Source organism: Cannabis sativa, chromosome 5 (assembly GCF_029168945.1).
Source record: "Cannabis sativa cultivar Pink pepper isolate KNU-18-1 chromosome 5, ASM2916894v1, whole genome shotgun sequence".
NCBI lineage: Eukaryota > Viridiplantae > Streptophyta > Magnoliopsida > Rosales > Cannabaceae > Cannabis > Cannabis sativa.
Window position 1 is genome coordinate 35,541,884 of NC_083605.1, and position 26,493 is coordinate 35,568,376.

At 34.7% G+C, this 26,493-nt stretch overlaps 2 protein-coding genes across 2 annotated transcripts; one reads left to right on the forward strand and one right to left on the reverse strand.

Moving 5' to 3' along the window:
- Positions 1-2,725: 2,725 nt before the first annotated feature.
- Positions 2,726-4,555, reverse strand: LOC115717954 (glyoxylate/hydroxypyruvate reductase HPR3). Its single transcript, XM_030646922.2, has 2 exons — positions 3,953-4,555; positions 2,726-3,403 (listed from the first exon to the last, which is right to left on the reverse strand). The coding sequence occupies exons 1-2, from the start codon at positions 4,409-4,411 to the stop codon at positions 2,885-2,887; spliced, it is 978 nt and encodes a 325-aa protein (XP_030502782.2). The 5' UTR covers positions 4,412-4,555; the 3' UTR covers positions 2,726-2,884.
- A 4,197-nt stretch (positions 4,556-8,752) lies between these two features.
- LOC133038298 (uncharacterized) lies at positions 8,753-24,805 on the forward strand. The gene is made up of 4 exons (XM_061116399.1): positions 8,753-8,956; positions 18,219-18,256; positions 18,340-19,021; positions 19,085-24,805. The coding sequence occupies exons 1-4, from the start codon at positions 8,753-8,755 to the stop codon at positions 24,803-24,805; spliced, it is 6,645 nt and encodes a 2,214-aa protein (XP_060972382.1).
- Positions 24,806-26,493: the final 1,688 nt, after the last annotated feature.

Sequence of the window (26,493 nt, forward strand, 5' to 3'; positions counted from 1 at the left end):
TTATATTTTTGTTTGTATTTGGTTATAAAGAAGTGCTTGTGCCCCCGACCTAGTGAGGAGGATTATTTCAAGTCCGTCAATGAGAGTGAAGCCCCTCTTTTTTTTAGATGGATATTAATGAGATGGTGGACGACGATGGCACAAAATTCAATGTTTGAAATGCAAGCCAACACCATTGCTGAAGTCGTGCGTAAGGCAAATATAGTTCCACCACCACTTCGTTCAGAAGTAGACGAGCCATCTGCTTCGACTACTCTAACCACTACAGCTAATACATTAGACATTACGACGCTAACAAAGAAGTTGGATAGACTTGAGGCCTAACAAGCTGCCATTATACTCTTGTTGATGGATTTAATAAATAGCCAAACAAATATGAGGCGCTCTTTTCTGAATAGTCGCAAAGAGATGGAGTTTTTGATGGTTTAGTTGGCCAATGTGACAACTTTGTTGAATGAGAAGGACAGGGCACCACAACCATCCCAACTAGCAGATGATCGACCACATGAGAGTGAGTATGAAGATGAGTTCCTAAAAGATTAGGAATAAGATGATGCTGAGGCATCATCTACTCTAACGGATGTCATTATCATGACCATTGGTGATACACAGTCACAAGACGATGTCCTACTCCTGATTGGACCCCTAGAAGAGGTACCATTTGTGAGAATGAGGAAGAAACCTTTCTATTTACTGGACTACACTGAGGAAAAAAGGAAGAAGTGACTTCTTCTAGAGAATGTAGATTCGACAAGACCAGCAAATCGTAGATTGCTACGTACGTTCAAGAGGTGGGTGCTTGGGCACATCCTAAATAACTGTCCCAAGAATCTCCACACTGACATTGGTGATGTCAATTTCTTTATGAAGTTATTAATGGTTGGAAAATAGTTGGATGATGATGTAAGTATTTTTCTTTATAATGCATTTCAATTTTTTATTGTTGTATTTTATCGATATGTAGTGACATCTAGTGACTTTTTGCCATTAGGTTAGCAAATTCACACGATATATAAGCCAAATATCATAAGAATTCAGTTGTAGCAATTTTTATTGTTATTTTTGGTGACATCTTGCGACATTTTTGTGGATTTATTATGATTATGTTTAGCGACACGTAGTGATTTCATTTGTGATATTCTACGATATGTTGGCTATATTTTTCTTTTGGTATAATTAGTTGTTTTTTTGAATTTTCATGCAACATATAAATATCATTTTTCACATGACGAGGAGGAGACGACACCTTTTCCCAAATCCGTACCCTTAGTCAGGTGTGGTTTTGGACTCATCATGCCCACAATTTATGTATGGTATTTTGGGGGCACACATGGGTGATAGGAGAACCTTTACATGGTTAGATGTTATTACAGATTAATACTATAGTATCAAAGACCATTTCCTACCATGTTGGAAGACCAAGGCTTCATATACTTCATCTTGAACTTTTAATCTCAAAAGCATTGGGTGTATGTTGAGGTAGACATTGAGGTGTGACAGATTTGGATTTATGATAATGACACCTCTTGTACCAAAGACGAGGTTTTTGACAAACTTATGATACCCTAAAAGGAGCTATTTTCACATCTCTCACAGTCAACTAGTTATTTCTCGCTCAACAATTACATTCTCAATCACACACTAGGGGATAATAGCCAACTGAGAATAATACATGTTAAACGCATGCCAAGGAAGAATGTTCCCCAAAGTGAAGGAAGGTAACTAATAGTGTTCCTACAACTATCTACATTTCCCCTACTAATGCATTGTTTTTACTTGTTTGCTAAAATTGTTACCTCATGATGAACCAATCATTGGAGAAGATTAAGGATGGTAAATGATGGTGTATGGTGGGGTGTGGACCTGTTTTACCGAAACCTAGTTTAGTGATCATAGTAGAACGATAGGAATATTTCTTTTGTAAATTTTGTATTTTTGTAATTAATAGACATTGTTATCACTATATATCGATAAAGGCATCACTATATATCAAAAAGTCATCGCCATATATCATGTCTTGTGTCGCTAGAACAACTAAAATATTTTTAAATTTAAAATTAATGTTTATATGTTGCTACACATCGTAAAATGAGTTGTCTTATGTCACTAATTTTTAATTTTAAAAGGTTACTGGATTTATGTTTATCTTATCATATCGATAATGTAATTGATAAATGTGGCTAGCTTTTGTGATATACTTTCTTTTGTATTTATGGCTTATATAATCATATTGATAGCGACTTATGTTACAATATCGATAATATAAACTGATAACAATTGAATGTGAAAGAAGAAAATAAACATTAGTGCTTTGGACGGATTAACCCGACTAAACTGAAAAAATTATTGAGCGGTTTAAAATATTTTTTTTTTCTTAATTGGGCGGGTTACATTTAGATTTTTGTAACCTGATCTTTACATTGGATTAAATAAAATGTAACGTAAACCGACTAAACCGACCGACGCACGACCCTACTTTTGGGGCCACAATCCAGAGCAGAGATGTCTTAGTGTAGTTAGCCCCTCTCCTTTTAAGTCTTCTTGTACAAGGTAGGCAGCCATTTTCATGGCTAGTTGGCAATTGACATGGTAGCGTGGATTAGAGCTATCAAAGATATCTTTTTCCAAAAAAGTAAACAAAATATTAGAGCTAATATAGTCTTTTATATTCTGCTATATGTGTTAAACAACGATAACTTTGCAGCATATCATACTTTGATTAATATACTAAGAATATTGAAATACTTGAATGAGATTTGTGCCAAATGTTAACACAAATCTAAAATAAGAGAAGACAAGTTCATGTAAATATATATAATTATACATGTATATAATCTATTTTAATTATTGAGTTTATTAGTGATCAAGTACGTTCTAGCTTAGTCTAGCTCACCGGAGATAGCAAGGGCTTATCAGAAAAGAAAGCTTTAAGGTTGGCTAAGACTATCTGGATCATGGAATCAATGGAACCTTGGGTTGACACAGCACAATGTGGAGACAGAACAACATTGTCCAAATTACACAGCTCTTTGGGGACATCAGGCTCGTTTTCAAACACATCAAGACCAGCTCCACCAAGCTCTCCTTCAGTTAGAAGATGAACCAATTCTTGTTCATCAACTAGATCCCCACGCCCCACATTGATGATCACTCCCTTCTTTCCAAGGGCCTTCATAACATCTTTGCTAATTATATGGTGAGTTTCAGTTGTCAGAGTGCAACACACCACAAGAATATCACTTTCGGATGCGAGATCAAAAACATTTGAGAAGTAAGGGAAAGGCTTAGATGGCTTCTCCTTTCTTGAAGTGTAGGAAATCCTACAGCTGAAGGCAGAGAGCCTTTTCGCCACCTCAAAGCCAATTTTCCTTAGTCCCACTATCCCAACTCTCTTCCCTCCTATCTGAAATTAGAACTACGAAGATCATAAACACTACACATAGAAGTGGCTTAAAACACAAATAGAGCAAAACAGAGTTGCATCCTGTCAAAAAAAGTGAGCATGTTTGGTATTGTTTTCTGTTTTTTGTTTTAAAAAATTGTTTTTAGAAATGAGAACAAAAAATAGTTTTTGAAGTTTTTAAAACACAAGTCACGTTTGGTTAGTGATTTTTAAAAACAATATTGACCAAAAGTGAATTGGTTTTTAAAACAGAAAACAACATTTTGCTGTTTTCAAAATTCTTGTTTTTTGTAACTTTGTTTCTGAAAATTGTTTTTAAAAAACAAGACCAAACAAGCCAAATTATTTTTAAAAACAATTTTCTATTTTTAAAAACAAAAAACAATTTTTTAGTTATGATGCCAAACATGAACTAAGTTCTTTCTTTTTTCAAGCACACAGAAAAAATGTATCATCTTGGACTCTAATTACAAGCTCTATGAATCAAAAATGGAATTTTTTTTACACCAAATTTAATAATCAAAAGCAGAAACAAACAGAAAAACTAACCTTAGACCCAAGTGGGTACTCACCTCCGGTAGGCCATAGCCCGGAACGGACATGGCTATCGGCAGCCGAAACTCGTCTCAGAACACCGAATAACAGAGCAACTGTGAAATCGGCAACGTCATCAGTGTACGCGCTTCCGGCGTTAGTGACGGCGATGACACGTAGGCGACAGGTTGACAAGTCAACATGGTCGGTGCCGGTTGAGGAGGCAACGATGAGTTCGAGAGAAGGCAGGTGGCGAAGAGTGTCTTCGGTGACTTGGGCGAGCTCCACAATGACGAGAGCACGTACGGAGTGAGCATGACGGGAGTAGAAGGTGTGGAGCGGCAGAGGAGACTCGTGAGGGTCGATTAAGAGAAAATGGTTCTTCAAGAGATTAGTCAACGGAGGGAAACTAACGGAAGGGGTGCGGTGAATGAGGATAGGAGGGAGGTGTTGGTCATTGGTGCTGGCTGCCATGGTTGCTTTCACTCTATTGTTTTTTCTTTGGGAGCAGAGTCTCAGTGGGCTGAGTTGAGATTTTTTTATTATTATTAATATTTTCGAATAAATTATTTTTTTTAAGGATGTCTAAAGAACTTGTTTGTTTGTAATGATTGGGACATCTTTAGATGATTTTATAGACTACAATATAAATATTAAAAATATTATGTACATTAAAAATAGAGAAGAAGAAGATTACTTTAGAATTTGAGAATATCACAATTAAGAACATATAAAATGTTTGGGTAAGTACCATAAATGAAATATGAATATCTAAAGGGAAACGACAAAAGTTAATATACCATGTAAATTTTTCTATTTAAACACTTACGAATTTCATTTAAGGTCCGTTTGTTATTCAAGATTAGATTGGATTAGACAGACTAATTTGTCTAATCTAGTGTTTGGGCATGTTAGAAGTATGGATAACTAATCTAGCTAACTTCATTTGTTTGGGATAAATAATCTAATGCAAGTGAGATTTTTTTTATCGTTTTTTTTTTAATTTTAATTTTATTAATATATTTTAAATTTAATCAGAATTTTAAGGAAATAATTATCACACATTTATTTATACATTTCTTTAATCAAAAACTTATTCATTAAAATTAATAAAAATGTATAATTTTAAATTATTATACATAAGTTTTCAAAATTTAGAATATTATTAATTAAACAATAGTTAATTAAATTGATTTTAAGAAAAAATACGACAATAAAATTATATATTATTTTTAAATTATTAAAAAATTTAAATAAATATTTTAAAAAATTAATATTTATATTAAATTACTGATTAAATTAGTGTTTAAGATAAATAATTTTATATTATTTAAGTATTTTTATTTTAATATTTTAATTATTTATTAAATAAAAAATATGATAAAATATTTTATTATATATTTATGATATTGAAAAATTCTACAATGCACTCCCTTAAAATGGATATTTGATGCATCCCTATCTGTTTTAGCATCCAAAATAATTTTTTAGTCAAATTTTTCTCATTATCATGTACGTTATAGTTATTTAAGACATCCTGCAAAATTTTAAAAAATTTGGAAAAGTTTTAACACGCCGAAAACTACATTCAAACAGTGTGTTGCACACGTGACTATTTTATTTTATACGCGTGTAAAATAGGCTGTTTGAATATTGTTTTCTATATTGTAAATTATTCCGAATTTCTCAAAATTTAGTAAGATATCTTAAATAAATATAAAGTACATGAATATGAAAAAAAAAATTAGACTAAAAATTTTTTCTGGATGTCGAAACAAATTAAGGGTGCATCAGTACATCCTTTTTAAGAGGGTGCATTGTAGAATCACCCTATGATATATACTTGATTATATAGATATATTATTTTATTATATTTTATAATTTATTTATTTTGATTTTTTTGCTGCGAATTATTTATTTATTTATTTATTATTATATATTTTAATTTTAATTTAAGTTTTTCTTTTTCTAAAAAGAAATAAATGAAATAGTCTATTCTATTTTTAAACCAAACACATGATTACTTTCAGCATAATCTAATCTTGTCCAGTCTAGTCTAATCCTTTTCAGTCCAATCATGCGTACCAAACAGGCCCTTATGGTATTTATATTTTATACGCGATCACAGAGATCAAGTGGTGGATGCTAAGCAGGGCCGGCCCTAGACATAGGCAGGCTAGGCTCGTGCCTAGGGCCCACTCATTTTGGGGGCCCAAAATAAAAAGAAAAATTATTAGACTTTTATTAAAGTAAAATTAAGTGTATTGTAAACAACAAATAGTCATAATTTAGTTGGTTGAAATGTATGACATATTATACAATGTCATGGTTCGAATCCCATATATTCTCAGGGTCGACCTTACTGCTAAGCAGGAGTTTATCTCACCAAATTATTCGAGACTGGTAAAGTTTGCAATTGACATTAACTTCAAGAATTTTATTGTTGAATGATAAGACCCGAGATCTTCCGCTCAAGAACACAATAAAACAGTAGCAATAATAGGAGTAGAACAATAGCCAAAACAATAGAAATTGTGTATTGAAAGTATGAGAGACTCAATTACAAAGTAAGGGAGCCCTTAGGCCCCTTTGAAGCAACTAGAGATTTACTCAAAACATTGCATATCCCTCAATTCCCCTTAATATTCTATATATACTATTGTATTCCCTCCAAAACACTACCCTCAATACAAAGACTCAATTATCCTTTTATTTACTATATGTTAGCATACCCCACTAATCCTAGGTCCTAACATTACCGGCCGCCCGAGTTTCACCTTGTCCTCAAGGTGATTGATGAATTCACTCAAATCTAGAACCCTATGTTGTATGCGACCTCTGTCAAAGAACCAAGTTAGTAATGTGGTATTTTGACATGTCCTTGATGCACCCTTGGCTGGCTGGAGTAGTGTTTGGCGCCCTCTATCAAAAACCCAATACTTGAATGGCACTAGTAAAGCACCAAGGTTAAACTTCTCATCCACCAAAGGTATTTTATTTTTGCCTCCAATAACATGACAACCTTCACCATTTATGAGCAAAAAAGTCACTTTAAAGTGTTCTTTCCCATCTCTTGTCTCATGATTGTGAATGTAACATTTTGGGTAGGACATCCAAAGTTGCACCCCTTTAAAAATAAAATGGCACATTTCTTTCTTTAATTGGGCCATGACCACAACTTGGTCAAAGCCATATAAACTTTGGAATGTCTGGGCCCAAGATGGAGTAAGTAAATCAAAGTGACCCATTGGGTTAATTTTGCTCTTGTGGGCCAAAGCTGAAGTACATCTTAAAGAATTGGGCTTGGGCCTTACCTGGTAGGGTTTGAGTGCAAAGAAGCTCCTCCCCACCATCATCCTCTTTGCCAGCCGACCCTCCTGTGCGACTGCTCCTCGGGAAAACGTCTTCAAGCTCTGAATCTCCGGCGAAGCTTCCAGCGTCCACGCCTCCGTCTTCTCCGACTCCGGCGACGACTTCCGTGGTGGATTTGGCTCCGTCACTGCCCACAACGTGATCGGCCTTAGGATCGGCGATGAAATCCATCCCAATGCCGCCACCAGCAGTTCGTCTCTCTTCTCCACCTCCGGCGAAGACCCCCTCTGTTGGTTCGGCTCCGTCCCTGCCAGCAACGAGATCGGCCTTGGCACCTCCCGCGACACCACCGGCAGTTCTTCTTCCTCCGCCGCTCGCACTAACAGTGGTTCTTCTTTCTTCTCCGGCGTCGACTTCCTCGACATTTTCTTCTCTGGCCATGTGTCTTCTTCTCCTTCAACATTCTGATTCATTCGTTGCTGATGTGCGAGCGAACCCCATGGGCCAACTTCCAGATCCGGCACCGTCTTCAACACAGCCTTCCTCTCAGGCGATGTCCTCAGCTGCTGTTTTTTCTCCGTCTCTTCATGAAATGGTGGTGCAGCAGTGATAGTTTCCCTGAAGCTATCGAGTCTAACAAACGCTCATTGGTGTTCTCTTATTGCCCTGTCCATTTCTTCAACCTTGAACCTTCGATGATACACTGAACCTTCGCACGTGAATTGGGAACGGAATCTGCGAAGCAGTAGGCATTTCAGTTCATTCCATGTTTGAAAAGGATGTCTATGATTTTCCCAGCAGAACCAACTCAGAGCTTCTCCTCCGAGACTATGAATTGCAGCGTCTAATTTTTCAGCCGGTGTCAACTGCTGCAAACTGAAGTGCCATTCAACTGTGTACGCCCATTCATCGGGGTCATCTCCGATGTCGAACAGCGGCAATTCAATTTTCGAGGCTCGAAAATCAGATCGCATCCCCGCGACATCCAAGTTTCTTCTGTTGAACTCCCCTCGACCGATCACCACAGATTCGGGTTTATCACCGATTCTGTTTCTCACAGTTTCCGCCTCTATCGACTTCAATCCAATCACTCTTGATTCCATTTTTGCAGTCACCAGCGATCACCAAGAACTTCCGCTCTGATACCAATTGATAAGACCCGAGATCTTCCGCTCAAGAACACAATAAAACAGTAGCAATAATAGGAGTAGAACAATAGCCAAAACAATAGAAATTGTGTATTGAAAGTATGAGAGACTCAATTACAAAGTAAGGGAGCCCTTAGGCCCCTTTGAAGCAACTAGAGATTTACTCAAAACATTGCATATCCCTCAATTCCCCTTAATATTCTATATATACTATTGTATTCCCTCCAAAACACTACCCTCAATACAAAGACTCAATTATCCTTTTATTTACTATATGTTAGCATACCCCACTAATCCTAGGTCCTAACATTGAATCAGATTGCAAGAAGGCTGTGATGCTAGTAATGGGAACAGAATGGCTGCTTTGATTTTGATTCTTAATAGTTTGGTAGCTAGGTCTGATTGTAAGCAGTTATTGTTTTCAGTTAGAGAAACTAATTTAGTTACTCCTATTTTAGCCAAATCAGCTTTAGAGTCTGAAGCTTGTGCTAAGTGGAGAGGGGTAATTCCCATTGTTGCAAGAGTTGCTCCTAGTGCAGACTTGCTTTCTCCTTTGTTGGTTTTTAATGAAGTTTTACTCTTTATAAAAAAAAAAAGACAACAATAACATTGCATACTGCACTAGCTATGATATGACAAACATTAATAAACAGTAAAGATAGTAGAGTAGCAAGGTTCAATTTCAAATATTAAGAAGCATTGATTCTCACAAGAATTAATGAATTAATGACTGATTTTAGAGTTTCTTGAATAACAGCATTGATACTATCATCCAATATACCAATGTTAAAATACTACTCGAACAAATAACAGATCCAGGCAATTGAAAAGAGAATAAATTAGAATAATTATATGTAGAGAGACAAATAACACACAAAGTTCTGCAATCAATAATATCTATTTATAGCATCTTCAATCCATACATTAAATTTAGTGTCATATTATTACTAAATTTGGCATCAAAAACTCTAATTATAACACTAAAAATTACACTAAAAAAATATTTTTTTGTTATAAATATTAATAATTATGTGGATGTCCAAATCTTTTATTTATTACCATTAATTGTAATCAACATTCATCTTTTTCTTAGTTTCCCTTTTTCTTAGTTTCTTAATATCTCACTCTTGTATTTGTATAAATAGGGGTTCACCCCATTGGAATAAACAACTCAGAAATTTTCATTCACTTTCTCTTTCTCTCTTCATCTTCTTCTTCTTTCTTCTCATCTACTTTATATTATATTATATTATTTTATAACACGTTATCAGCACGAGTCTCTGCCCAAGCTTCAAGCATGAGTCTCTGCCCAAGTCCCAATGTAAGTATTTTGTTAAAGTTCTTGAATTGTTTCAAAGTCACGATACACTAAATATATATTTATATATATACTTATCTGACTGAAACAATTTCAAGAATCTTTGTTTTCTTTTTCTTTTTATCTATATATCTATATATTATATATATGTATATATTTTTATATATTTATTATTGATTTCATATATATATATATATTATGTTCTTATCATTCATAATATTTACAATATATGTGTGCCTATGATATGATAGAGAAAATCTATATAAATTATACATATATCCAGAAGATTATGTATCATCGATAAAATATTGCATATATCATAAAGATTATGCATCATCGATAAAATATTGCATATATCCTAAAGATTATGCATCATCGATAAAATATTGCATATATCCTAAAGATTATGCATCATCGATAAAATATTGCATATATCCTGAAGATTATGCATCCTCGATAAAATATTGCATATATCCTGATGATTATGCGTCCTCAATAAAATCTTGCATATATCCTGAAGATTATGCAAACGTAATATTCATTATATAGTTGATGGATATATAATGAAAGAGATGAATACATATTTATATATATGTTCTTGTATTCTTTGAGGACAATGAAAAGTAATCTAATATCGATATAGATTTTGACAAACATTTCCTGAAGTAAATGTTTTATATTTATCGAAGAAAAAAAATGATTGTATTTATGTGAATACAACTAAAGAATCATTAAAAATGATTATTATTGATGCAATTTTATAGTGGGTTTTGAATACCTAAAAAGAATGTTAAGAAAATTGCATTGAAACATCAAAGTATAAGAATAACAGTGAGCATGACTAATGTTATTTAAATACATGAGACATGTATTTATTGTTCATCATTCCCTGCAGAGAATGATACGAATTGAAGTCAACTACTTTTAAAGATTGTTTGTATTAGTCATGTTATTATACACTGTTATTGCTTGCAATGTTGAAAATTATTGCATGTGACATATATTAAAGATCAAATTTTGCATACATCTTAGAGATTATGCAAAAATTGTATTCATATATTCTTTGAAATATTGTTAAAGAAATTGCTGAGTAATTTCTTTTTATATATGAACAAGTAATAAATTTTTAAGAAATTTATAATAATGCTCTACTTGTTCAACGTCATTCCCCGAAGTGAATGTAATGATTTTAAATAATCAATGGCATTGTTTGCTACTCAAATATTTCCAGAAGAAATTGGAAATAACCAAAAGATGAGATACCACACACAATCAAAGTGCATGAAATCTATATATCATGTGTGGAATTGAATAATAGTGGTCGCGTACCTGTAGTACGGACACACTTATAGTCAAGATAAAAGTATACTTGATTATTTAATAGAATGTGAATTGTACAAACTTATTGTACATTTCGAATATTTAAATATCATTACCTAAAGAGAATGAATAGACATGAAATTCTATTTCAAAGAATATATATTTCACATATATTGGTAATGCCAGAAGCAAATTAATATATACATATTTTATTATTTCTTGAAATCAATAGTTTCAAACTATTGTTGGTACATGATATGTAAATATATAGTTACCATATAATTCAGTTTGCATATTCCCAAAAGTGGATATATAATTTACTAATATTTGTTAGTGATCCAATATAATCAAAGTGATAAAGAATCACAAAATGATTAGTTGAAAAGCTTCCTGAAGAAGTCTTACATACAATTGCTACTTTGAGCAGTAAAATGTCTTTGTATGTACCTAGATGTGTAACTTTTATCTAGTTATGAAAGTGATAATAAATAACTTATTATATGTACTTGTTGTACATTTAAATATATAATATATCAAGTCATGATAATTAGACTGATGAATAGTCTATTAATAAATTAGACGACTTGTTAAAAAGATATCAGGAAAAATGAATGATATGTTATGGTTATATCTATTTGACCATTACAATAACATGATGAAGTTGTCATGTATCTTTTAAATTATACACATCATTGAATTGATGATAGTGATTCCTGAAGAGTGTATATGTTTTGGAGAATAATATAATTATATTATTCGTGTATATAAAAATGAAACTTGTAATGATTATGTTGTAATGAATTTACATTACATTTTGAAAGTTTCATTGAAATACAAATTATAGTGAACCTGAAGTTCATTAATTGAATTATTTTGACATGATAAATCATATGCAATAAATTGTCAAAGGATTTGACTAAATTTTGTTGAAGAACCAAAAGATTCTTCTCATTGTTAATTTATAAGGCTCAAAAGAAGAATGTGCATATATTTGCACATAGAAAATATTTAAATTATATTTCTTTAACAATCTTGAGCTATTGTTAGATTTTTATTGCATAGTTTCTTATCGATGTGATAAGATTATATAATCATGCATTTACAAAATGTGTAAATTTATGTATTTCTAATTATACACGTATAACTCATTCTTAGAAATGAATTAAGTTCATAAGGATTGAACTTGAGCGAAGTTAATTGAACACGAAGTTCAATGTCATATAGTATGTATGAGTTTAAACAAATATTGATTCATTGTGATATACTGAAATCCCTACAGGTATATTAATATTATTAGATATCACAATTTTTAAAAATTCTCTCGATCAGGGGGAGAGAAGCAGTTGGGATCGATGATAATTTTTGAAAAATGATCCTCGCACAAAGTATATAAGAACAATATAGTTCAAAATGATATATACCAACTGCAAATCAATATTATTCAAAGTTGAGATAGAATGAGTTGAAAACGCCTGAAGCGTAAATGAACAATGTAGAAATTATTAATAAATGTTCATTTGATTTGCCATGAAGTTGTTAAATCTAGAGGTACTCATGGAGATACCTTAATGTTATAAAGTATTAAAATGATAACCGTGATGAAAACGGTACTCGAAAAGACTCCCAAGAGAAGTTAGACATAACACATTTGATCATAATTGAATCCCTGAAGTGATTCTATATAGGTACCTATAAATGATAAACATATTTGAAAAATATGTAATTTAAAGAGATCTCTATAAGTTATGTCAATATGGGAGGAAATTATCATTTATTGAAATTTTTGTCGACAATAAATATTGAATGTTTGCATATGCAATAAACTAACATGAGATAGCAAGGATCATGGTATTAGATTTGTCGAGAATCATCGACATACATTTTGATTTTTGGCCAAAATATTATGACGCAATCCAGACAAATTTACTCACATAAAGTGAAGTAAGACCTGTAGGGTGTGCAAATAAATATTTCTAATGAGAAATTTGCATATATGTATTTGTACATAATGAAGTGTTGTACAAAGTTTGCATAGACATGAGATTGATTGAAGTAAGGCTTAAATATTGAGAAAATATATTCATTATTTGATTATAGCCTGGAATATATTTTATGAGGATTTATAAGCGTCACATAAATGTTGCAACAAAAGATTATTTATTTGGAGCTCCTAATATAGTGAGAATTTGAAATAAGCCTTATCTAAAAATTCTAGAAGAATTTAATACATGTCTTAAGTGATATAAATTCTAAGTCGCGCGCACTATATGACAAAGATCTTTGTATGAAATAAAGACATGTAAGTAAATTATTGTTTGAAAAATACGTATGGTTGTCTATGCAGTATAAATACGTAAATTATACGTTGTGATAGACTCTTGAAGAGTTTTTGATTAATTGAAGAACAAACTTTTATTTCTTTTGTATATCGAGAAATATTAAATGTATAAAGTTTGTTCATTAGTATTGAAGTCCTGAAGTACTTCATATGTATTAAGAATTATAGATATATGATCATTTGATATGAAAATTAAGATCATACAACAAGATGGAACAAATATATGGTATTGGAGTACCATCATTGTCACAAATGAAATTTATATTATCATTAATGTGTTATGTTCATATCTACTTGAAATGTTAAATTTTAGTATGAACAAGATTGTATATACACATGAATGATACAATTAGTTGGATAAATATTAATGTTCCACGAACCCCTCATCTATAATTTAGAAGTCCATACATACTCTGGAATGTTATAGAAAATATATGATCAAAGATTATATATGGTGATATTTTAAAAGTGATAACAATAATCTTACGAGATTTATTATCACCAAAAGAATTATGGATCATATGTGCATGAGGGGGAGACATATTCATGTTGCACTCTTTTTCCCTTAGTTCAGGTTTTGTCCCAATGGGTTTTCCTGGCAAGGTTTTTAACGAGGCAACTTGCAAATAATTATGAATATGAAATATGTATTGTACTCTTTTTTCTTTAGCTCAGATTTTGTCCCACTAGGTTTTTCTGACAAGGTTTTTAAAGAGGCAACTTTAAATCATGTTAACATACTTGCATTTTATGAAGCAAGTAGAGAATGTGTGGGAGTGAGATCATTGACATAGCATATTCGGAAAACATATGGATTGCACTCTATAAACAAGTATCAACACAAATAGTTCTCTATGAAGATAATACTGCTTGCATCGCTCAACTAAAAGGAGGGTACATTGAAGGAGATAGAGTTAGAACACATTTCACGAAATTCTTCTTTATACGCTTCAAGAAAATACATATTGGTGTTCAACATATTCAATCAAGTGTCAATCTTGCAAACTTATTCACAAAGTTATTACCAACATCAACATTTGAGAAGACGGCAGACAAGATCGAAATTCGTCGATTAGAAGATCTCCACAAATGCCTAAATGAGGGGGAGTTAGTTTACACTATACTCTTTTTCCTTTGATCAAGTTTTCAGCAAAATTTTTAATAGGCAGTTATTATGAACATCCAAGGGGGAGTGTTATAAATATTAATAATTATGTGGATGTCCAAATCTTTTATTTATTACCATTAATTGTAATCAACATTCATCTTTTTCTTAGTTTCCCTTTTTCTTAGTTTCTTAATATCTCACTCTTGTATTTGTATAAATAGGGGTTCACCCCATTGGAATAAACAACTCAGAAATTTTCATTCACTTTCTCTTTCTCTCTTCATCTTCTTCTTCTTTCTTCTCATCTACTTTATATTATATTATATTATTTTATAACATTTTTATTTTTATATTAATTTTTTAAAAGGTGCTTCTACAAACAAATAATTTAAACTTGTTTTCGACATGATAAATATTTTCAAAATAACACTACAATAAAAAAAATTAGACTAATATGTCACTATCATTTTTTTATTACAACCACAATACTAAAATTCACACAAAAAATACATTTTTTATTATTATAATATATTTTTAATAAAATATAATACATTTTAATATTAAATAATATACAAAGAAGTTATAAAATACTAATATAATAAATAAAAAAAAAATTGCAGTCGCTATAGTACTACTTTCTATGCAGTGTACTAGCTAAAACTGCATATATGCTGTTAAAATAGAGGATTTTTTTACTGTAACTCCAAATTTGAGGTTACCTTGGAGATGCTCGTGAGATTCTTAACAACAAAATATATTCAAGTTTCGTAAAAGTGCACCCTCATTCTCTCCATTAAAGCCCCACTCAAGGAAAATGAATCAGACACACTGATCTGGTTCTTAACTCACCAAACTTACAAGAGCATACCTCTCAAGAACTTGCGCTAAATAAGTCCTCAGTACCCGTTTGGGTGAGCCTCATCTTCTTGCTCACGAGTTTAGCCATTTCATGGCTAGTTAGTTAGCATGGTAAGTTGGTAATTTGGGTGCGAGCTACCATTAAATATATCCAAAGAAAACTAAAAACCATTAACGGGATTTGTCCAAAATGTAAAGACAATGTTGAACGAAAAAAAAAGAAGTTATTATTATTATTATTATCATTATTATTATTATTATAAATTACCTCCTTTATAAGCCATTCAAGATGTAAAGGAATAAAATAAAAAAAATGATAATAATAATGAAAAAAAAAATAATAATAATAGTATGATAAAAATGGTCACTCAAGATGAGAGTGAAAATAGGAGATATTTTCTCCACTCTCACCACTTATACGTTGAGTGGGTGGTTAGAAAAAAAAATAAAAATAATAAAAAAAAATAAAAAAAAGGGGTCTCTATAAAAGGGAAGAGAGGCAGCATAATAGGATTTTTATGATTTTTTTGGTCAGTTTCAGAAGTAAACGTAAGAGTGAAACAGGAGAGAAAATAAGAAAGAGAGAAAGCTTTGTGCATAAAATTTTCATCTGCAAGAGTTTCTACACAGTAAGGGATAGGTAAAATTCTTTATTCTTTGCTCTTCACTTTAAATCTTTCTTTGCTCTAATGAATTTTTCTCTTTTATTTTTGGTCCACTTTGATCTAGGCTCTTTGAGCCACAAAAGATCTTCAAAAGTGAGATATAGCCAAGAGATAAAAGGGAAATTCTCATTTTTTTTACATTGTTATACTGCTAAAATCAAACCAATATTTTTCTTATATTTTTCATGGTCCACTTTGATCTAGGCTTTGCTTTAGCCACAAAAGATCTTCAAAAGTGAGATATAGCCATGGGAAATATATGAAATCTTAAAAAAATTAATACTGTTTATGCTGTTTAAATTAATTCAAGATTTATATATTTTTTTATGGTCCACTTTGATCTAAGCTTTTTAAGCCATAAAAGATCTTTAAAAGTGAGATATAACCATAAAGAATATATTAAATCTTAATATAAATTAAAAGAAAATGTCATGCTGCCAAAATTCTAATGTGATCAATTTTTACCATATAGTAAATACCTTCTCAAAAAAACCACTACGATTACAATATGATCAAAATTGGTTGTAAAATTCTCGTGAAGTCCAAACCTGAAAAGTGATATACAATTTTGATTAAACTTATATATATATATTTTTCTTCTATATATTATAGTCTAAAATTTGTAAGGGTTTCAAACCAATCGGACTGAGAATAGAACCAATAATATAAGTATGCCTATATAATAATCGTTGGTATATGTATATATATATATATATTGTGTATACATCATCATATTGTATGATGAAGAGACTATTCATTATATATATGTAGCATAACTGTATAGGTAATAGGTATATGTAATGGGTATTTAAGTGAGAGAAAATTTTGTTGTCAAATAGACCCATACATAGACCCGTACGTGCATGTCAAAATAAATTATATAATATGTGTGTCTAGATTGTTGATTGATTAAAATGATGTGGATGAGAAGGACTTACAGTAAAGCGGAATAATGACGTTTTTTTCAATCGGAAAAAATATATATATACAAATATAAACTTATTTAATATCTTTAAATCTATATAATTCAAATTGAATTATAAGATATTGATATTATTAGATAAGTTAAATATCTCATACATTATCATATTATTTTAAATCTTAAAGTGATTTAGATTTAAGATATTATTCAATATGGGATAAACGGTTATCATTATTTCTCAAATTTTGGAATAGATAATTAAATATCAGTCAAATAATCTCTTTATTTCTAAAAATAATAGAAAGATTGCAAAACTGAATTTAATCACAAAAATAAAGTGGTAAGATTCTAAAATTTACAAAAGATGATAAAAAGATCTCCAAACTCAAATTTATCACAAAAAGTGGTAAAGTTCAAAAGCCATATAAAATGGCACAAAATTCCAAATGAGCTCACCAAAATTAATCTTGGAATATTAAAGAGGTCATTTACCTCACCAAATTTCAAAGAGGTCATTAACCTCACAAAAATCTCAAAAAAATGGTAATTTTACCTAAAAATTAAAAAGTGCACTAAAGTTCAAAGCCATAACAAATTAAATGGCATTCCAAAGAAAAAGAGGTCATTCACCTCATAAAAAAAATTAAAAATTTGGAACTACGTTTGACTTGATTCCTATAAAAGGATACGTAGGCAACTTAGTTGCTAAGACTAAGTGCAGTCGCCGATACCGCACAAATGGTATCAAAATATAAATCCTAAAATTCCCTTAAAGGTCATACACCAAGGAATTTTTCTAAATTTTCAAATAGCAAAGAATTCCTGAAAGTGGTCATCTACCGGAGTTCTTTATTCAAATTTTAAAATACCGTATTCTGAACTACAAGTGGCTTGATCCTTCACAAAGAAGGTATGTAGGCAGCTCGGTTAATTAAATAGACTGAGTTCAGCTGCAATTCCAAATTTACCCCAAATTTCCCAAATTTATTTTAATTATTTAATGTCATTGTAATTGGAATCAAAGGGTATTTCCTTTAAATAAAAGGATTGTAATTAAGAGATTATTCTTATAATCTTGGATGGGTCGAACTTAAATTAATAAACTCTTATGCTATAAATTCAGCATAGGTGAAATTGTGTTTTGCATTTATTTTAATATGTTAAATGTGAAAATTTTTGCTTAACATAATTTTTGGCACGCCCGGTGGGACCCATTCTCCCTTTCATCTCCAAATATGATGACTATTATTCAACTTTAACTTTATGGTGCTAATTATGTTTACTGTTTTTAGGAAAAAATGGCACCACAAGTCACGGTTTACTTCCACAAGTTACCTGACCTCTTACGCGAGGAGGGAAAAAGAGCCACTTTTTGGCAGTATTCTCTATTGATCAAGCACCCATTTCATGCAGGGTGCCCGAACCAATAAAGAATGTGAAGACACCTACACCAGCTAAAAAGGCTGGCAGAGGGAAAGGTGTGAAAAACATCACTAAGACTGCACAGGCCTTAAGAGGCAAGGCAGCAAAGGGATTTAAAAAGAGGCAAGCCCGGGCAGTGAAAAGGTCTGCAACAAAGGTTGCCAAGACAGAAGGGAGGCCAACTAAGATTCGCTCCCCCGTAATGATCCAAGAATGGGAGCGTATCTTGATTGGTTATGTTCCTATTTTCTTGCCCACTACCGTCTCAGTAATGGTTACCTCTGCGGAGGAAACTGAGGCAACACCGACTTCTCAACCTCGGAGAGGTAGGAAGGCGACAAAAGGGAGGAAGGGGACAAACACTTCACCTTCACCAAACCCTCTTGAAATGAGGGAATTAGTAGGAGGCACCCCGATTAGGCCTCCGATCGTAATCTCTGTCAACCGCCAAGGTCAACAGGGGGCATCTGCTGAGATCAATGAACGCCCTTTATTAGATGAAGGGTGTAGAACGCCTTTCTCCTTCCCAAAGAAGGCTAGAAGCGATAGTGTAAGGGTTCCCAAAGCAAGCCCTTACGCATTCCGAAGAGAACATGGTGACTGGATGTTTCTCCAGGGCTACCGACCAACAAGGGTCACCTCAACTGCTAAGCTTACCTCCTACACGGGCCCTGTAACTTGATCGAGAGCTCGTGCCATGTAGGAATCAGTGAATCCCTCTTTTCAAAAAGTTCAGGAAGAAGGGTGTACATCTGGACACTCTTTAGAAGACACTCCCCATATTGAACACAGTGAGGGGGTGTCTGCTGATCTCATTACTCAGTTCGAAGCACTAACCATTGGCAATGATAAAAATATGCCAGTGTTAGTAACTGGGACAATCAGTAATGAAGAGAAGATTCAGGAACTGCAAAGGTTATTAGCTGAGAGGGACGAAGAAGTAGCCCGACTCTCAACAGAATTATCTCATCAAGTTAATATGAGACAAAAGGAGAGTGAGATTGGGCAACAATCCTCGTCCTCAGTGCCGCCTGTAGGCAACACACAACCGCCACCACAAGGTGTGCAACCACCACTAGCTGGTGTCCAACCTCAGCAGGACCTAAAGGCTCTTATCATGGAGGGTATTCGGGAATATCAGGCTGCAACAATGCCTATTCTTGGGTATCATAAGCCATACCCGGCTTACTATGATCAAATTCCATTTCCACCAAACTACATCAGACAAAAGTTTGAAAAGTTTGATGGAATTAATGGTTCTCCCCATGAGCATTTGGCCTATTTCACCTCTGCATGTGGTGAATCTGCCCAATCAGATGCACTATTGATCCGGCAATTTGTGCAATCTCTAAAAGAGGCAGCATTCACCTGGTATACTCAGTTACCCCCAGGATCGATAACTACTTGGGATGACATGCAAAAAGCTTTCCTAGCACAATTCGTGAGCTCAAAGAAGACCATAAGTCTCCATGACCTGGTGGAAACAAAGCAACGAATTAGTGAAAGCGCTAATGAGTTCATAACCAGGTGGCGAAATCTCAATCTCCAATGTCCAGAAAGGATATCGGAACAAGCGGCGGTTTCAATGTGCGCCAAAAACCTCAACCCTGAGGTGGCAACTTTTGTGGGCACAGCAGAACCCAAAACTTTTAATGAGCTCGTCTCGAAGGCTTGCAACGTTGAGATACAAATTTCTCGACAAAGGGGTGGCAAACCCTCACCGAGATTCGAAAATAAAAAGCCATTCAAGAGGGGAGAATCAATGGCAACTTTTGTCAATACCGGCAACAAAGATAAAGGGAAGGCACGGGAACCGCAAAAGAAATTAACTCTCAAAGAAAGGAAAGAAGTTAAATATTCATTCGACGATGATGATGTCAACCAAATTTTCGATGAGTTGTTAAAAGCTAAGGCAATACGACTCCCCGAGCCGAAACGACCCAACGAGGTTGGTATGACAAATGATCCAAATTATTGTCGGTACCACCAAATTGTGAGTCACCCATTGTCGGATTGCTACATCCTCAAAAACATTATCGAAGGCATGATCAAGAGAAAAAAGATTGAGATTGACTCTTCTCTCGGGAAAGCGACAACAACTACAACTTCCCTAACCGAGAATGACCAAATACCAAATGATCCCACACAAAGGGACATAATTTCTGTGGCATTTGAAGTCGACAAGGAAGTTACAATAGTCCAAGCCCACTCAGACATTCCAAGGCCAGGAAACCCAAATATTCCTACATTATATGAGCTCATGACAGAGCCTAATTTAGAAATTTGGGAGGACTGGTATGATAGTGAAGAGGATTTAGAAAGTACATGGCAAACATGTACTCGGAAAAAACCGGCAAAAATTCCATCTCGGAAGTCATCTGGAACCTCCGGAGCCAAATTTCGGAGTAGACCAGATATAAAGGATCAAAAGAGTAAGAAAAGGATCGGCAAGCAAAAGGCCGTTTCCAAAAGAAACGAACTCGAACAACCAAAACAAAATCTAGTAACTCTGGAGGAGTTTTTACCAAAAGAGTTACGGGACAAGGCAGCTAGTTGTAATGACAGTGTGTCGGATTGCTGCATGACTTTAACAAAAGAAGATCCTGAATCTACCTTACCTGAAAGTGAAAAAGAGGTAGATGAAATTACCTTGCAAGATATGCGGCGGAAAATTTTTGCAAAGAAGGAAAAAGAGGCGAAAGAGCTTGAAAAAGCTAAACAAGACCTTCAAAAGCCTTCATCTTCGGCCAACCAAGAATCCGCCATTGACAATCGAAGATGCAAAAGCACTGGTGAAGATGAGATGACGCGAGAAAAATATGATATATTGGCTCATCTAAAACGCATCCCTGCTCTTTTAAGCGTTTATGATGCACTGCAAATGTCTCCTGAGCATAGAAATGCACTTGTTGTCGCATTGACAAGTCCTGAATTTTATACGGAGAAAATAGAGCCAAGGAAACCTATATCACTTGAGACGCATACCTCTTGTATGGCATGCATAACTTTCGATGATAAAGATCGTCAGTTGGGAGCTGCCTTACATAATCGACCTCTGTACGTGACGGGTATGGTTGCTGATAATCGCGTGAGCCGCATCATGTTGGATTGTGGATCGGCTGTGAATGTACTCCCCTTAAAAACCTTGAGAGATGTCGGGTTACACCCACGTCAATTGTCTCCATCATCATTGACTATTCAAGGTTTTAACCAAGCTGGAGAAAAAGTAAGGGGAAGTATCACACTAAAAATTGAAATAGGCGAGTTAAATTCTGAAGCCTTATTTCATGTCATCGATTCAGATACATCCTACAATGTGTTGTTAGGGCGACCATGGCTTCATGAATATGGAGTCATTCCTTCAACACTCCACCAATGCTTTAAGTTTTGCAAGGAAGGCAAAGTCAAAAGTGTCAATGCAGACCCGAATCCCTTTTACGGGGAACAGGTGAATTATGCCGATGCAAAATTTTACAAGCCAGCTAATGTCACCATCTTGAAAGGGAAACCTGAGGAGAGCAAACGTCATGAAAACTCAGTCATACAAAACTCTCCACAAATTAAGCGACTATCGCTGGTGAAATCTCCTCAGTCCAAAGAGGAGAACTTGAAGGTATCTAACCAAAAACGAACCTTTAAGTATATCCCTAAAAGTCAACGAGGAGTAGGGCAAAAAGCTTTGACACCGATCGAAGATTCGATGACAGTCCTGATGACAAGCTTTACTTTACCACTAAGGAAAATCGATCAGTCACTACCCAAGGGTAAAATGCAAATTTCAGTTTCCTTTGGTAAAGATAGCAAGAAAAATAAAAGAGTCATTACTCTCAATAAAACGTCCTCCACTTCTGTAACTCCGAAAACCTTCAAAACAATGAAGAAAAATGTTCATTTCAAGAAGCAAAAAGGAGTCACAATCCATCAAAATAGTGATTGTTTAAAAGCTTCTTTTGAACCAGATGAGTTAACAGAGGAGGAACAAAAAATGTTTCACAGCGACGATGTTCCTACACCTTCCCCGCGGGTCTCAGTATTTGATAGACTTGAACCAAGCACATCCACCCCACGAGTGTCAGCATTCGAAAGGCTTGTTTTCCCAAGTGCTCCACAGCCAAAGGGAACTAAAAAGCAAAAACAGTGGATGCCAAAACAGAAGAAATCTTTGAGAATTACTATTCGGGGGCATGAAACACAAGAAGATGGAGAAAATTTTGCTCAAGTCAATTACCTCTCTTTCGAAGAAAGCTTGACCGTAGAAGATGAAGGCTCAAGCTCAAACCCTTCGGAAGATTTTATAGACATCTTTCAACCAGCACCTCAGGAATTCGAAGATGGAGGACAAGCAACTGTGGATGACTTAGTAGAGATCAATCTCGGGACCGAGGATGATCCAAAGCCCGTGTTTGTCAGTGCTTTATTATCTGAAGAAGAGTTACCACAGTACATACAAGTCCTTCGCGAGAACAAAGATGTATTTGCTTGGTTATACCGAGACATGCCGGGGTTGAACCGAAAGGTTGCTGTGCACAGGTTGGCAGTATCAAAAGATGCTACCCCTGTTAAACAATCTCAAAGAAGGATTCGACCAGAATTACTTCCCAAAGTCGAGGCAGAAATCGACAAGTTAAGAGACTGTCAGTTTATTCGGGAAGTTCAGTATCCTACCTGGCTTGCAAACATCGTCATAGTGATGAAGAAAAACGGGCAACTCTGCATATGCGTGGATTATCGAGATCTTAATCGGGCTTGCCCAAAAGATGAATTCCCACTCCCCATCACTGAGTTATTGATAGACGCTACCACTGGTTTTGATGCCTTATCATTCATGGATGGATTTTCTAGGTACAACCAAATCAAAATGGCACACGAGGACGAAGAGCTCACTGCTTTTCGGACACCAAAAGGCATATTTTGTTATACAGTTATGTCATTTGGCCTCAAGAATGCAGGGGCAACCTACCAAAGAGCAATGACCACAATTTTTGAAGACATGATGCACAATACTGTCGAATGTTATGTCGACGATCTAGTGGTCAAAACAAAAGAAAGGACAAATCATCTTGATGATTTAAAACGAGTCTTTGACAGGCTCAGGCAACACAATCTCAAGATGAATCCTTTAAAATGTGCATTTGGGGTAACATCGGGAAAGTTCCTCGGGTTTATCGTCAGACATCGAGGAATTGAAATCGACCCTGCAAAGATCAAAGCAATTTTGGAAATGCCTCCCCCGCGTAATTTACGTCAACTACGTGGACTACAGGGAAAACTTGCATATATTCGAAGATTCATCTCAAACCTGTCTGGTAGATGTCAACCTTTTTCGAGATTGATGCAGAAAAATGTCCCATTCATTTGGGATGAGGCATGCCAGAATGCTTTTGAAAGTATTAAAAAGTACCTGTTGCACCCACCAGTGTTGAGAGCTCCAATCTTAGGAAAGCCATTGATATTGTATATCACTTCACTCGACCGCTCCTTGGGAGCAATGCTAGCGCAAAATAATGAGGAGGGAAAAGAAGTTGCTCTTTACTACCTAAGTAGAACTTTAGTAGGGGCAGAACAAAACTACCCTCCAATCGAGAAAGTGTGTCTGGCTTTAATTTTTGCTGTCACAAAACTACGACACTATTTGCTCTCACATCCTGTGACTTTAGTGTCAAAAGCTGACCCTCTAAGATATATCCTATCCAAACCCGTGTTGTCTGGACGACTTGCCAAATGGTCCATGATGTTATCAGAATTTGAAATTAACTTTGTCCCGCAAAAAGCAATAAAAGGACAAGCTTTGGCTGATTTTCTGGCAGCACACCCAATTCCAGATGATATGGAGTTGCGAGAGGATCTTCCAGATGAAGAAGTCTTCGCAATTGATACTTCATCGTGGCAATTATATTTTGATGGGGCAGCAAGAAGTAGTGGGGCAGGTGCGGGAATTGTCTTTGTGACACCGTCAGGAGGCCTGATACCTTACTCTTTCCATATTCTAGCTATATGCACAAATAATGTAGCAGAATATGAAGCATTAGTTATCGGCCTCGAAGTTGCACTCGAAATGAAGATACAATCATTGGAGGTATTTGGTGATTCTCTTTTGGTTATTAAACAAATGAGTGGTGAATTTGCCGTCAAGCATGAGAATTTAGTCCCTTATCACGAAAAGGCTAAATATTTGCTTGGCCAATTTCAAGATATAACTCTAAATCACATCCCCAAATCAAAAAATGGTAAAGCTGATGCATTGGCTAATTTAGCTGCATCGCTAACACTTCCTGAAGAAAGGGATATTCAAATTACCATAGGGGAACGCCATGTATTATCCCAATCTACGGAAAGAGTTGAAGAAGAAAATACAGTCAACTTGATAACTTTCCTAGATAGTGCAAATGAAAAAAATGATCAAGGCCACTTCCAATCAAAGAATACATCCAAAAAGGAGTCTTGCCAGAAGACTTGAAGAAAAGAGCGGATGTAAGAAGAAGAGTGCCTCGATTTGTGGTCTTTAATGACACATTGTACAAGCGTTCATTCGATGGAATACTATTGAGATGTCTCTCGATAGAAGAAGCGGCACATGCACTTCAAGAGACTCATGCCGGTACATGTGGCGCCCATCAAGCTGGTCCAAAATTGTCAGCTCAATTAAAGCGGTTGGGTTACTATTGGCCTACTATGGTTCAAGATGCAATTAATTTTGCTAAATGTTGTAAGTCATGCCAATTACATGGAGATTTCATCCATCAACCCCCTCAACCACTCCATCCTTCTATACTGTCATGGCCTTTCGAAACTTGGGGAATGGACGTCATTGGTCCTTTTACGCCACCCTCTTCCAAAGCCCATAAGTATATTTTGGCCATCACAGATTACTTCTCTAAATGGGCCGAAGCCGTGCCACTAAAAGAAGTACGGGCGGAATATGTCGCTGATTTTATAAGGACCCACGTAATTTATCGATACGGGGTTCCTTCAAAAATTATCTCCGACAATGCCTTTTATTTCAAATGTAAGGCAATGGTCAAGTTGATGAACAAGTACAAATTCAAGCACAGTTTCTCAGCTAGTTACAACCCGTCTTCAAATGGTCAAGCAGAAGCATTTAACAAAGTGTTATGCAAAATCATGAAGAAAACCGCAACAAAGAATAAGAGGGATTGGCATGAATGCCTCCTAGAAGCTTTGTGGGCTTATAGAACCACCGTGAGGACTGCGACTGGTTGTACACCTTATAACTTGGTGTTTGGGTCTGAGGCAGTGTTACCTTTGGAGGTACAAATACCTTCATTAAGAATTGCTACTCAACTAACAAACCCAGATGAAAATGTGCAAGTCCGTCTAGCCGAGCTTGAAGCATTAGATGAAAAGCGGCTTGCTATTCAACAAAAGCTCGAAATTTACCAAGCCCAGGTAGCGGGGGCATTCAACAAGAAAGTTAAATTTCGATCTTTTTCGGTTGGAGATCTAGTGCTTACTGTGAAACGACCAATTGTCATAACTAGAAGGATGAAAGGCAAATTTGAGGCAAAATGGGAAGGACCTTATGTTGTTACTAAGGTCTTCCTAAGAGGGGCATATGAACTTTCAAATTCAGAAGGCCGATGCATTTATCCGTGTGTTAATGGGAAGTTCATCAAAAAGTTCTACACTTAAACAAAAAGGTATTTACCCATGGTGTAGACAGCGCACTTAAAAAAAAAAAAAGAAGCGAGTGTGCAATGAATTACGTAAGGCTTGATCCCACTTTGGGTACGTAGGCAATCTAGTTTATGACTAGGCCCAGCCACACCAAATAAAAAATTATCTCCTTAAAAAAAAAAAAAAATTGTAAAGAACTACGAACGGCTTGATCCCTTATAAGGGTACATAGGCAATCTAAACAAAAATTGGATGCAGCCACAAAATAAAAAAAATAATATTCTTTATTCCTCTTAACAAAGGAGTCAAAATTCTAAAAGGTCTAAATGACAAAATACTATTAGTCCTCAAGGCTAATAAAAAAAAAATAATAAAAAAAAGGGCTAACAAAGACTAAAACTAACACTAAAGCTAAAAAGTTTTAGAAGCAAAGTTGTAAGATCTTCAGTCCATTTGGAGAAATAAAGTCAAAGCGCTGAGTCTCCTCTGGATTTCTTCTTCTTGAATCTT